Genomic DNA, 14,929 nt, shown 5'->3' on the forward strand with positions numbered 1-14,929 from the left:
TTTGGTATTATATTATATTATAGCAAAAATAGTAGAATAACATATTTTAAACTTTTTTTTAATTCAAATACATAACAAATCTAATGAAACGGTGTCGTTACATCACTATTACGTTCAACACTCTGAATTATTTTTTCAACACTCGACTCTCCTTCTAATTTTGAATCATAGAAAAGCATAGCAAGGTGCCGCCTCATATTGCTAGCCGTTACGTTGGGGTCTTCACCGTCATTAATCCGCTTCCCGTTAATTAGCTTTTCCAGGAAAATGCAAACCCATACCCCACAATCTCCTAAAGGCCCTGTTTGTTGAGGCACGTTGTGTGCAAAAGTAACATGAAAGGGGTAAGTCAGCGGTATGGGCATTGTGGTGTAGTAACCGTGCCTACGTAGCCAATTGTCAAAGACAAAATTAATATGAGTGAGCACTTGGTCTCTTCCCCGGTCCAGAAATGGCGATTCTGCAAGGCTACAAAATATAAACATAAAACATATTAGATAATGACAAAGTAAAAAAGAAATGTTACAATTAATAAATTTTTAACTAAAAACACAAACGAAAAAGAATAGTACCTGTCGTAAACAGTCAGAGTACGGTTAACCAGGTTGAAAACCCCCAGAAACCAGTGTGTTTGCGGTATAAGCAAAGGTACATACACCTATATTTTATTTTTTAAAATTAATAAACTTTTACGGAACTATGTAAATAAAATTAAAATTAAATTAGAAAGAACCTCATCAACTGTAGTAATTGCTGGAAAAGGTTCCACGACCCCGGTGTAATAACCCTTGTATGTTTGTTCAGGGAGAGTCGTTCCATAAAAATACATTTGGAAATATGGTGGTAAAATACTCCAACGGGCATTACGATCTCTCGATTCATACAAGTGGATCATCCAACCAAAGATATGCTGTTTAGCAAAAAATCAAATAATATTTTACTTTTGTTAGTAAACAGATAATATATCTAAAATTCCTTACATCATCGCTCAACCACCCCTCGTTATCGTCACCTAGCAGTGCTGACCAGAATGACGGACCTACGAATCCACCTGTCGTTAATCGGAGCTGGACATCGCCACTACTAGGATACCAACTCCTAATTTCAGCGATCTTTTGATCATCTGTTTTTCGCTTCCTTGTTTGCCCTTTTTTCAAATGTTTAAAAACAACAAATGGTGATAGCACACAGGATGAGGGCTTGACAAGCCGTTCAGATCGCCTCAAATTGACCAACTCCGGATCAGCATTCTACGAGAAAAAAAATATATAAGACTAGACAGTTGAAAAAATTATATTTTAAAAAATTTCATTAGTTTATAACTTACAATATCTTCTTGCATTAAGTTGAAGCTCGGCACACGATAACTATTATCGTACACTTCAAACTGGTCGGCTACACCCTGAAATTATAAATTTTAAAAAATGTCATCAGTTTATAAATTATTAATTATTATGAAAAATTTATAAAAATAATAAATTAAAAAAATTCAAGTATTACCTTATCACTAAAGTTAACTTCTGGCATGGAAAATGGAGTACTAGCAGGAACCGGCCGAACACCATGTAAACCCGCAGAACTTAACATGGCAGTTAACTTGTGGTTGTTTTCATCCATCATCAAACTTAACTTGTGGTTGTTTTCATCCATCAGCAACTTAAATTTTTCAATAAGTTCGTCATTAGAACCAACCCCATAAGAAAATTGACCGGGACCAAAATTTTGTTGTGGAATTTCTGTTCGGTCTGGTGCCGGGGAAAACGGTTGTTTCGGCTCATTTAAACCGAAAATATTATTATACACCTCATTTAGATCTTCAGGCCGTACTTGAGCTGTCATATGTGACCGTACATCAGACGACGTGTCAAAACCATACAGTTGACGTTGGGTATCCAAATAATCTGAACTGGCAACAAACCATTCAGTTCGCATCTCAGCATCGGTGGGTAGTATGCACATAAGAGGTTGGAATTCAGATTTCTATATTTTGCGATACAAAAAATTATAAGAACAGTTACCTAAAGTAAATAAATATGTTTTATAATTGTAAATTTAGTGAAAATACCTTAATAGCATTACGGAGATATTTCTCCACACCTTGCTTCTGGTACTTAGTTCCGGCTCCCCAACCTAAAAATCTTGGAATCGTCTGTACTTGAAATAATTCGGGTTCTGCTCGAAATTCTGGAAAAATCTCCATGATCCACATCTGCACATAAATGGGTATAATCTGTAATAATTAATTAATCAACATATAACTGTAATAATTAATAAGATGAAAGTGCTACCTTGAAGGGCCAGACGAAGCCTGTTAAAGAAAAACCAGCTGTATCTTTTTTTTGTCGAATGTACATATTATAAACATTCGTAACCGTGTTTTCCCAAAAATAGTTCCCCCATGGATACTGTCTAAATACCACCAGATCGTCTACAAGGTGTATCAATCTATCATCAAAAACATTAGTTCGTTGAAGTCCCAAAAAACCTAACCCTAACAACATCAAAAGACAAATCCTCGTTTGATCATCTGGATCTAATATCCGGAGAACAGCGAATTTTTCTTCAACCATTGCCATGTTAACACGCTTTTTGACATTGAACATTCTCCGTTTGAAGGAATCTTCGTGATCCTTTGGTGTCCACTCTGTGGGCCCAAACTCTAACCCGGTAATTAGACAGAAATTTTTAGGGGTAAACAGTAGGGTTCTTCCGGCAAGCTTATAAGGAATACCAAGATGCGGTGTAGGTGTATTTTCTTGAAGACTTGCAACTCCGACTAAAAGCTTGCTATCACATACTCTACTTTTTATATCTAAATAATTACCAAAACAAGTTTCTCTGATATATGATACGGTTTGTTCGGACATGGCATCCTTCAATCGATCTATAACCGACCATTTCTGTCTAACTTTGATTTGGACTTTCTAGTAATTTTAGATAAAAAAAATGTCATAATATTATCAAATAAACTAAAAATGTCATAAAAGGGAAAACATATATACTTACCTTTACAGGTGGAGGCGATTGGTATACTAGATCTTGCATCATCTGATCTTGTTGCATGTTACCTGGTCGGGTCGGGCCCTGGTAAAACTGGTCCATGGTCCATGGTCCCCTACTGTAAAACTGGTCCATGGTCCATGGTGGTGGTGGGCCTATGCGGCGGCTGGAATGGTGGTCCCAACTGTTCTTGGACTGTGGTCCCCTTGTAAATCTTTGGTTCTTCAAAACGGGTGCACGTGTGTCGGGTTCAAAAAAGACAAGAGAATTTATGACTTGGAAAGTGGGAAGTCTTTGTTTTTTTTCGTATTAAGAAGATTGTTCGGACACGTGTCAACACTGGGTGAACCGAGTAAGTGAAACGGCATATTTGTAGAGGTGAAGCGGCATTTTTAATGGCGTAGCGGCTTGGGGGTAGCGGTGTACCGGCATAAATACAGCGGTAGCGGCTTGGCGACAGGTTACGCGGCATAAATACAGCGAAGCGGCTTGGGGGTAGCGGTGTACCGGCATATTTGTAGGTAAACCGGCATATTGGCAGGTGTACCGGCTTGGGCATAGCGGTAGCGGCATAATGGGCATAGCGGTAGCGGCATATTGGCAGGTGTACCGGCTTGGGCAGGTGTAGCGGCATAATGGGCAGCGGTCATGTCACATCATCTTGGAAAGGGAAAGACATAGGTGTAGCGGCATAACCGTCAGGTATAGCGGCATATCAGACATGTAGCGGCATATCCGACAGCTATAGCGGCATATCTAGCGTAATTTATATTTTTTAATTTTTTTTTATTTTACTAACATGGTAAGTTAATAAACAAAATAATTTATGTTTATACTTATAAGTAATTAATTCTAAGACTTGGAGTATAAATACAACACACAAAAAAACCACTTTCTCTCATATAGTTGGAAAAAATGTCTAATAAAAACACTCAACCCGTTAACAAATCATCAAGTTGGATTCTTAGCAAATTGAGGAAGCCAAAAAACAAGAGTGAAAGTTCGTCCTCTGAATCTTCAAATGCACAAAATGCTGAAGACAACCAGTTTGTACAGAACCGTGAAAGCTTACACCTCCATAGAACAGGTAGATGGGCAATTCTAGATGACGAAACGGAGAATTGGTCGAAAGATGTGGTCACATTTTACAATAATGGAGACGCTCCATTCTGCTACTCGGCTGTTTTCTCAAGATCAATTGAGTTAGACCAAAATTTTTGGGGCACTCTGTTGGGATATCGTAGTAACGGCTACCTAACGGCTTTAGTAAATTTCGTTTAAATCTTTGTACAATATGTTGTTTTTTTGATGTTAACATATCTAAAAATTAATAAATGATGCTTCTACAGCATATTGAAGGTTGGGTTGGAAGACTGATGGCTTGGAGGAGTAGAAAACTTCAAACGGAGACAATGCTAAACTTGCGTTGGACTATTCTACCACCACAATTCTATGAGAATTTATTAGACTCTGTTACTAAAAACGTGGCTATGTATGGTAATGGTAAATTAAACCCATTTCCTTCTTTCATCGACGTTGATTACGTTTTTTTCCCACTGCCGCTGGAAAACAGAGAATGGGTGCTGCTTCGACTTGAGTTGGTAACTCAGGAATTAGTTATATACGCATGTGCAGACATATGTGTTGGTGAAAAGTACAGAAATGTTATTCACCCACAGTTGACTAAGATCGCACTTTATTTCGGAGCTTTGTTGGTGCATTTGCGGTTTTGGAAAAAGACGGGCAAACCGGAAAAACGCATGATTTTCGAGCTTAATGAAGAATACATGGTGTCTAACAGGTCACTCTCAGGAAATGAGGGAGTCTATCTATGTATGCTTATGGAGCATTTAGTAGCAGACAAACCAATTATTCGATCCGGACAAACAATTCAAAATTTTTTAGCATACAGACGTTTCATGGCAGATAAACTGTATTTTTGGCGATGTTTACCACGCCCAAATCTTGTTTAATGATATTTATTTTAAATGTTTAATTATTTATATAGAATTATGATGACTTCGTTCTATTATATAAACCCCCCAACATCCACACACACCATTACACCTTCAAAATAAACACAACTCACTATGAACACAAACATGGGTGTAGGTAACTAAGATCCTATCGAACCAGTGGTTTCCGCAACACGTCGGCGATCCACTCGACGTCGACCGAACCCTCCTCCTTCGAACCAACTACTTCCCGCACCTGGGAGATTAACACGACGTCGTCTGAACCAAGAAACTACAAACCCACCACCTTCAATTAACTCAGAAAACCAAGAAACTACAAACCCACCACTAGAAAACGAAAACATTGTTTATGAATATTACCAGCAAGAACATCCAGACGATTTAACAGATCAAGAGTTGAACTTGGCATACGATTTAGCAATGAGCACACTTCAAATTGCATCGCCAAACACTAATCAACCTAACCAGATGCTTGAGCATGGAAGACCGGAAGGCTATGAAACGGACCCGGGAGAGGAGTATGTAGAATGGTGGGGGGAGGAGGACACTCGATGCCCAACACCGGAGAGCCCACGTCGTACATGTTGGTACTCGCCAAGATCTGACGGTCGAGACAGTGATCGTTCGGTCTCGCCGCCCCCATTCTTCTTGGGTGATTGGCCTTAGAAATAATCTATTTTTTATTTCTTAGATTTATAGTTTAATCGTACGTTTATATAAATGCTTGTCCGTTTGTTTCCTATTCTATCTTAATAAATAAAGTCTTGTGCATTTTTTTAAGTAATTGTTAGAAAAAAAATAAATTAAAAAAACATACATATTTGGATGGAGGTGGCTATATATACACATCTTTATGCTTCCTCTTTCCAACATACTGAGGAACTAATAATGTCCAAAAGGAGGTCTTGCTCAACCATTCCTCATCCAGTACAGAACACGCGTTGGATCATTGAAGATGATCGATATGACAATTGGTCTCCAAATGTTCTTGAGTTTTACTACGATGGTGATACACCAACTTGCTATTCGACATACATGGGCGTTACACCGTTAGGAAAAGACTGGTGGGGCGGACTTCTTGGGTTTTGTGGCAATGGTTTTATACAAGAAACGGTATTTAAAAATGTAAACATACGAACTATATATGTTTTTTTTTAATATTTTAAAATTAGTTTTGCCCTTTAATTTCCAGCACATAAATGCATGGTGTAACAAGCTAATGTATTTACGGGAAACTCAAAGCGAGACACGGCCATGCCAGTCTAATGATTATCGTTGGACAATTATGCCCCCTCATTTTTTCAACATGGTAGTTGAACAGAATCATGATGCTTACAGCTATGCAGATGGGTCTAGACAAAAATTTCCTGCATTTTGGAATGTGGATACGGTAAAAGTTGTTTATTATTTTATTAATTTCATCCAAAAATAATTTGATCCGGCCATTTAAATATCGACATTTTGTAGGTCTACATGCCAGTTTCACACAAGGATCAACACTGGTTAATCTTACAGATAAACATGTTGTCACTAAAAGTTAAAGTTTATTTCCCAAATAATTGTAATGTAATGCATTGTGGAGAGTCGTTTTGCATACATAAAAAAATACATCAAATTCTACTTGAATTTGAGTCTCCATTCTTATGGTTTTTGGGTCGCATATCGTACTGGCAACGTTCTGGAATAAACGAGACAGATACCTTGGAGTGTGCGGGGGATGATGTGTGGCCAGATAACGGGGATCATACAGGTCGAAATTCAGGTGTAATTATTTGTATGTTAATGGAAAAACTTGTTCAAAACTTTGCATTGACATGGGAAGAGGAAAATCTACAGGATGCTTGTGTCAGATACAGACGGTACATGGCGGATGAACTCTACGCTGGCCGATTCACACCTACAAAAAACTGATGTTTGTATCTATGCATGTTAAAATAATTCAAATTAAAATATAAATATATTTTTCAAGTACAAGGATTTCAACAGAATGTTGTGCATAAAAAAAAATTCCAAAATACTACACTAAAACTAAAAATCTCCCAAGTTATAAGACGGAAAATAATTATCAGACGGATTATTTCCTGGGTCTTCGTGAGCAACGGTTTCCTTGCCTTTACGCGAACGTTGTTGCGATGGGATTGGGGCTGAACAAACGTCACGATGGTGTCCGTGTGACTTACACCTACCACAATATAGAGGCGTGGGTTCTTCCCCTCGAGACAAGATTCTGTTGTTTGCTCGCGGACGGCCCGACTGACGTTTTGTCATATGCGGGGGGCGAACATTTATAAGACCTTCTGGTATCTCCCATTCAGATTTATGAGGAAGAGGATTAATCGCTTCCTCGTATGTTTTTTTATACACTTCATTGGAATAACATCGGAAAGCATAATGACTGCAGTCAGTTTCACCTAAGAATTTGGATACAACAATCACGTGCCCACAGGGTAGTCCAGAAACTTGCCAAACACGGCAACTACATGTTCGATCGTAAAAATTTACAAAACCACGTTTTTTCCTGTCGTCAACATCAAAAGTGTTCAACCCTACACCAGCGGCAGTCCAAGTTCTAGACCCATCAATTTTCTTTGCAATTTTTTTTTGAGCCCACTGGGTAAGCTCATGTCTTTCCTTAATTCCCTCCAGCCGACGATCATAGAACCATTTTTGAACAGATTGACGGAAAAATTCAATAAGTTGGGTTACTGGCAATTTACGATAGTCTTTAGACAAAGCGTTAATTGACTCTGCACTGTTAGATGTCATATAATGATATCGATTGCCGGGACAATGCGCTCTTGCCCACCGTCCAAACCCGATACTTATTAAAGTGTTCCGTATTCTAGGAACTGCAAGACATAGAGTGTGGAAAGACTCATTAAAATCAGACAACCGGTAAGATTTACAGGTCTTCCACCAGAGGCTCTCGTATTCCTTTTTTTTATTCGACGGTAAACTTAAGTTCACCATTAAATGTCGACAGCAGAGACCATGATAAGCATGTGGAAACACGTTGCTTACAGCTAAATGTATTGAATTGGCCCTATCCGATATGACCGCCATATCTGGAATTTCACCAACACAACCTTTAAGCATTGAGAGGAACCATGTCCAAGAAGCACCATCCTCTGATTTGCCTATTCCATAGGCAATTGGTAAAATCTGGTTATTTCCGTCCATGCCAACTGCTAAAAACAATGTTCCTTTAAATTCACCCTTCAAATGGGCAGCGTCTATAATAATAACAGGTCTTAAATTACGCATAAAACTACGAACCTGAAAAAAAAATCAGTGAATGACCATCATATTTTAAGATAAAAAAAATATTATTAAGGTCCATGCCGACTTACCGCTGCACCAATAGCCACAAATACCATTTCAAACCGACTCTCGTCGTCAACCCAAATGTGAGTCACGGTTCCCGGATTCGCCCGCTCCAAATTGTAACAATAGATTGGGAGTTCGGCAAAAGAATCTCTGCTTGTACCTTGCAAGAGTTCTAAAGCATGACATTTTCCACGCCATGCTTGCATGTAACTAATATCAATTCCTAAATTTTGTTTAAAATCGGACTTTATCTCGTTTCCGCGATAAATTCGACCACCGTCTTTTAATTGAGGCACTAAATAATGACCCACAACTTGGGGGTTTGCCTGACGAAAATGTGGGTGTGTGAGCGTCTTTGAACAAGTGTGTTTATCGTTAAAATATTTAACGTAAAATGCGCTATCACCAGCAAAGCTGTATGCCCTAAAACGCCACTCACAACCATCAACACAACATGACACTTCGTACCGTGATTTAGACGATCTATCAACTTTAAACTCAAATCGTTCTATCAAACATTTTTTACCCAATTCAAGTTTCATTTCCTCTTTGCTATTAAAAATGTGGCCTGGCTCAAACACAATAGAAGATATGCCTTGGGTATTACTCGGTAAATATAATTGGGTACAGTTTTCATTAATTTTTTTTATCACTATCATCAAAAGATAAATTCAAATCAGGAACTTTGAAATTGTTTAAAAATGCGCAATCAGAAGACTCAACACCGGGTTCTTGAATGACATATAACTGAAATAATTCAAATGGTTTACTATTAGCCAAATTAAAGAAAAAAACAACATCATTATCATTCATTATATCTATCGGATCTGTAAACGAAGACATCCGGTAGGATATCCGAGTAATATTTTGAATATCACACATCTTTCGAATATAACTTAAAAAAGTGATGTAGGAAAAAGTAGTTTCAACTTCTAAACCACGTCTAGTAATACAATCATGACCGGCAACATACTCGATGTTCCCGTTAACAACCTCCCACTTACCCCCGGTGTATATCACACACTTAACACCCATGAGTTATACTAAACGTGACCAAACAATGTATTACTACAAAGATAACGAGAAGACAAAACACAGATGTGTGTAAAAGACAAAAAACAGATGTATATTTATACATACGAAATTATAAATAAAAAAACATGTCTAGCGGCTTGGAATTGGAATGAAACGGCTTGACCAAGGTGAAACGGCTTGGCGGGAAGCTGAAGCGGCTCGTTTGCAGGGTGTAGCGGCTTGGAACTTTGATGAAGCGGCTTGGAACAGGTTATAGCGGCTTGGAGGTGTAGCGGCTTGGAAGTCTGATGAAGCGGCTTGGAATGGGGTAAAGCGGCTCGGCTTTAACATGAAGCGGCTCGGCGAGGCAGTCCTCATAGCGGCATAAATCAGGTGTTCTGCGAAGCGGCTTGGCTTGGGGGGGAAGCGGCTCGGCTGCCAGGCGACGCGGCATAAAGCCGGTTCAGGCTTCAGGGACACGTGTCGGCTAGCTGGTGGTTGGATTGAAGGTGCATAAATATGGGAGTTCACTTTGATGGGAGGGTGCATTATGCCCGGTCAAATGGCTATTTTGGAAAATGGCTTGGTCAAACGGCCACTTTGGTAATTTTCCTATTTTTTCTTGTCTCACTATTGATATCTCCCTATGACAATATCCTTTTTTTTTACTAACTCATCATTTTCTATGATGAACATATTGAATTCTTTCCTTTTTTTATCCTTACATAAAACTTATTTTAAACTAGTCTTAACCCTCCCCCCCCCCCCGCATTGCGGGTTAGGGAGCGTAAAACTGTGCTACCAGCGTGGGGGTGGGGGGGCATAAAACCGTGATAACCAAACGAAGACTAAAAGCGGGAAAAACGTAAAACGAAAACACGAATTTCTAACACCAAGTGACTAATGTTACGTAAAACGTAAACGAAGTCAAATAATGACAGAGTATAGGAGGTGTAAATAAAAATCCGCTGACAAAGTACTAAATGATAACCGAGTAAACTACAGGAGGAGAAACAAAAATTGACACTAAAAACAAAATAAACTACAAGATAAAATAGTAACTATTCATTCATATGTTGTAAATGTAAATTAACTAGTTGATGCCCCGCCCGCGTTGCGGGGCGATGGCCGAATAATTCTCAATCAATTAAAAACACTATTATAGTTTTGTTAGGAAAGAAAAAAACTAAAACGATGACAAGACCGTAGTTCTGAGCTCAGGGCAAAACTGTAGTTTATCAGGATTAATGAGCGAGTGTTAGGCAGCTCCTTCACATGGAAAAAAATTAAATCCAGACAACAATTAAAAAAAAAACACTCTTATAGTTTTGCTAAAAAAACTAAAACGATAGCAATATTGTAATTTGAACTGAGGGCAAAAATTGTATTTGTTGAGTTGGGTAAAATCATAATACTATAAAAGTTAAAGTGATGGCAATACTATAAATTTGAACCGGAGACAAAATCGTAATATAACTTTGCACTAATGACAAAATCGTAATTTTAAGCTGGGGACAAAACTACATTTTTAATTTGAACTGGGGCAAAATCGTAATTTTGAATTGGGTGGCAAAAGCATACTTTTATTTTGAACCGGGCAAAAAACTGAAGACGAAATCATAATTTTTGAAACGGGGCGAAAATGCAAAATCGTCATTTTTAGTTTGGGGCATAAGCAAAAATTTATTTTGACCTGGGGCCAAAATTGTAATTGTAATTGTAATATGGGGATAAAAGCATAATTTTGAGCCGAGGGCAAAATAGTAATTTTGAGCGGAGGACAAAAACATAATTTTATTTTGAAGTTGGGGTAAAAACGTAATTTTATGTTAAATTAAAGACGAAAACGTAATTTTAAAACGAATATAAAAAAGTAAAACGGTTGGTCCAATGAGGTAGCGCCACGCAGCTGCGTGGCACTATTCCTCAAACTTCTTTTTGTATATGTTACAAATAGGGGTGTTCAAAAAAATCCGGATCCGAAACCGAACCCGAAATATCCGAAAATCCGTATCCGAAATATCCGAAATTTCGGATATCCGAAAATTCGGATATCCGAATTTCGGATAATCCGAATTTTCGGATTCGGATTCGGATATGGATTTTCAAAAAATTCGGATAATCGGATTATCCGATATCCGAAAATTAAAAAAAACATTAAAAATAAATTTAATAGATGTACGTGTATACGAGTATTACCCACTAACTTGGGATTTGTGAACCCTTGCCATTCAAAACAAAGATGCGTGAACCCTATCTCTTCCAGCCGTCGCCTGCAACTCAACCTCCCTCCTCCCGCCGGCCACCGGCGACTTACCTCTTCACTGGACCCTTCATGATTGCTGGTTAGGGTCGTTCTTCCGATTGCAAGCGAACCAACCCCATCACCATCACAGATTCCTTCTTTTTCCCAACAATCTTCACAGATTCTTCAAGATAAATGATATTTATTTGCAAGTTTTTATTAGATTTTGTTAAAGAAGAATTTAGCTTATTAATTCCAAAGTACGATTTCTAGTTACTGCCATTTGATTTTTGACAGTGGGTTGTTAACTTCTATAGCTAATTAATATATGTGGATCTTGATTTATTGTGTGATTGTTTGTTGTTGTACAGGGTAGCTTGTTTCAAATTCAATGGAAACAATTTCTTTAGTTTTCTTTTTTCATTTCGGATATCCGTTTAAATATCCGAATCCGTATTCGAATTTTCGGATATCCGAAAATCGGGTATCCGAAAATTCGGATACGGATTCGGATATTGATATTCACTATCCGAAATTTTCGGATATCCGAAAATCGGATATCCGAAAACCGGATAATCCGATCTTGAACACCCCTAGTTACAAACTAGATGATGCCCCGCCCGCTTGTGGGGCGATGGCCGAATAATTCTCAAACAATTAAAAAAACAGTACTATAGTTTTGCTATAAATAAAAAGAAAAAAGAGTGTTAGGCAGCTCTTTGACACAATTTTTAGCTGGGGCAAAGTCATATTGGGGGAAAATCAATTTTTTCCCGAGGATAAAATCCTAATTTTTAGCTAGGGAAAACCATTATTTTGCACTGGTGACAAAAACGTAATTTTGAATTGAGGGTGATATCGTAATTTTGAACCGAGGGGAAATTCGTAAATTTTAGCTGGGGGCAAAAGAATAAATTTAATTTGAACTCGGGGCAAATACGTAAATTTAAATTGTGGGCAAAACCGTAATTTTATAGTAGGTAAAAAATAATAAACTGGTGTAAATTCGTAATTTTGAGCCGGGGGGAAAAACCAATTTTTTTTGAACTGGGGCGAAAACGTAATTTTGGCTGAGGGTAAAAGCGTAATTTTTTACCGAGGGCGACGTATTTTTTAGCTCGGGGCAAAAGGGTAAACGTATTTTGAAATTGAGACAAAACCGTATTTTTTAACCGGGGGCAAAAACGTAATTTTAAAATGGATATAAAATAATAAACTGGTTTGTCCAATGGGTATTGCTCGCCGCCCATTTGAACCAATGGCAGGGTGATACTTCCCGCCCGCGTTGCAGGGCGATGGCCGAATAGTTCTCAATCAATTAAAAGAATACTACTATAATTTTCATTGGAAAAAAAAAACTAAAACGATGATAAGACCGTAATTTTGGGATCTGGGCAAAACTATAAATTTTCAGGACTAATGTGCGAGTGTTAGGCGGCTCCTTTAGACGAAAAAAAAATTAAATCGAGTCAACCAATTGAAAAAAAAAAAAAAACCTTTTATAGTTTTGCTAGAAAAATTAAAACGATGGGGAAAACGTAACTTTGAACTGAGGGGAAAATCATAATTTTTTTAGGGATATATCATAAATTAAATAGACCAATGGGGTTGAGGGCAAAATCGTAACTTCGATGTGTGACAAAAAAACTAATGGCAAAACTGTAAATTTAAACGGGGCAAATTCGTAATTTTGAACCAGGGGCAAATTCGTAATTTTGAACCGAGGGCAAAATTGAAATTTTTAGCTGGGAGCAAAAGCGTAAATTTATTTTTTAATGAGCGTAAAAACATAATTTTGAACAGATGGCAAAATCGTTATTATAAGGAAAAAACCTAATGGCAAAACTGTAAATTTAAACGGGGCAAAATCGTAATCTTGAACCGAGGGTAAAATTGTAAATTTTTAACTGGGAGCAAAAGCGTAGATTTATTTTTAAGCGAGGGTAAAAGCATAATTTTAAACTGATGGTAAAATCGTAATTTTAAAACGGGATAAAATCATAAATTTGTTGGGCCAAAAAGGGAGTGCCATACATGACTATAAATATAAACGGGGCAAAATCGTAATTTGACAAAAAAAAATTAGGTGTGACATGTGGCCGCCCAAGTCAACCAATACAATTAAACTACTACTGCCGCCAACACTTAGTTTTGTTGTAGTTGAAAATATATATATAATATATAATAGAGTAAACTGTCATTTTGGTCCCTGAGATTTGGGCAGTTTTGCCACTTTAGTCTAAATTTAAAACATTTTGCATCTGGGTCCATGTGGTTTCAATTTTGTTGCCATTTTGGTCCAAAAGCAAAGTCAGCTCAAATTTATAAATTTTTTTTTATTTTTTGTCCTTTTCCTGGGTTTAGTGAAGAGCATTTTAGTCATTACAAAAAAAAAAAAAACCTACTCCAACTTTTTTCCATCTTCGTCTCTCATCTCTCTGCACCTCCACCTCCGCCAAGCACCTCCACCTCCACCTCCATCAAGTAAATTTTCATGCTTACCAGTTACCTCATGTGTTAACTTCACTTGCACTCATATAAACATACACTAAACATTATAAAAACACCTTTAAAGTTAAAAAAAATGTAAATATCATAACATGATTGTTCTTCATCTCAGCTAAATGCTACTCGAAGATATCTCTACAACAATATAGCGTTCTCCCCCGAAATATCCTGTTCGCAAACAATTCACACAACATTAAGTCAACTAATTTTTCGATTTCACCGGATAAAAAACTTATACTCCGCACATATATCATATTAACATGTACTTTCAATAGCAAATTAACATGTACTTTCAATTTTCCTTCAACACTTAAAATACTTAAAATGAACAAACATTTTATCATAATTCATCCAAATAAATAACCTAAATCAGTAAATCCTCATTTTCAACTAAATACCACTGATTAATATCCATGTACCTTCAAAACCTACAAAATTGACCTAAATTTCACCTCCGCCATCACCAAGAACATATTTTTGAAGGGGATTCCTGGTGATGATGTCGTTTGAAGGGGGTTCATCACCGGCATGTGTACTCCGATTTTGTTGATCAAAACAAATAATAATTGTTTCAAATTGTACCATCCGAACCCTAATCGTTCAAATTAAAGTTCGCCCCTTTTATCATCCGCCACCGCCATCGTCTCCACCATTATCATGCGCCACCGTATCCACCATTAACATCCACCACCGCCATCGTCTCCACCATTAACATCCACCACCGCCATCGTCTCCACCATTATCATCCACCACCGCCATCGTCTCCACCATTAACATCCACCACCGCCATCGTCTCTACCATTATCATCTGTCTCCACCATTGAGCTTGTGATAGAGAGAGAGAGAGAAGAGAGAAAGA

At 37.6% G+C, this 14,929-nt stretch overlaps 1 protein-coding gene and 1 long non-coding RNA gene across 2 annotated transcripts; both read right to left on the reverse strand.

Annotated features, from left to right (window-relative positions):
* Nucleotides 1-575: 575 nt before the first annotated feature.
* On the reverse strand, nt 576-1,047 carry LOC110920401. Its single transcript, XR_004875952.1, has 3 exons — nt 981-1,047; nt 734-910; nt 576-658 (listed from the first exon to the last, which is right to left on the reverse strand). It is a non-coding gene; the product is annotated as an uncharacterized LOC110920401 (long non-coding RNA).
* Nucleotides 1,048-7,004: 5,957 nt separating this feature from the next.
* On the reverse strand, nt 7,005-8,845 carry LOC110920402. Its single transcript, XM_022164614.2, has 2 exons — nt 8,327-8,845; nt 7,005-8,252 (listed from the first exon to the last, which is right to left on the reverse strand). The coding sequence occupies exons 1-2, from the start codon at nt 8,843-8,845 to the stop codon at nt 7,005-7,007; spliced, it is 1,767 nt and encodes a 588-aa protein (XP_022020306.2).
* Between the last annotated feature and the right edge of the window lie 6,084 nt (nt 8,846-14,929).

This window comes from Helianthus annuus, chromosome 13 (assembly GCF_002127325.2).
Source record: "Helianthus annuus cultivar XRQ/B chromosome 13, HanXRQr2.0-SUNRISE, whole genome shotgun sequence".
Taxonomy (NCBI): Eukaryota; Viridiplantae; Streptophyta; class Magnoliopsida; order Asterales; family Asteraceae; genus Helianthus; species Helianthus annuus.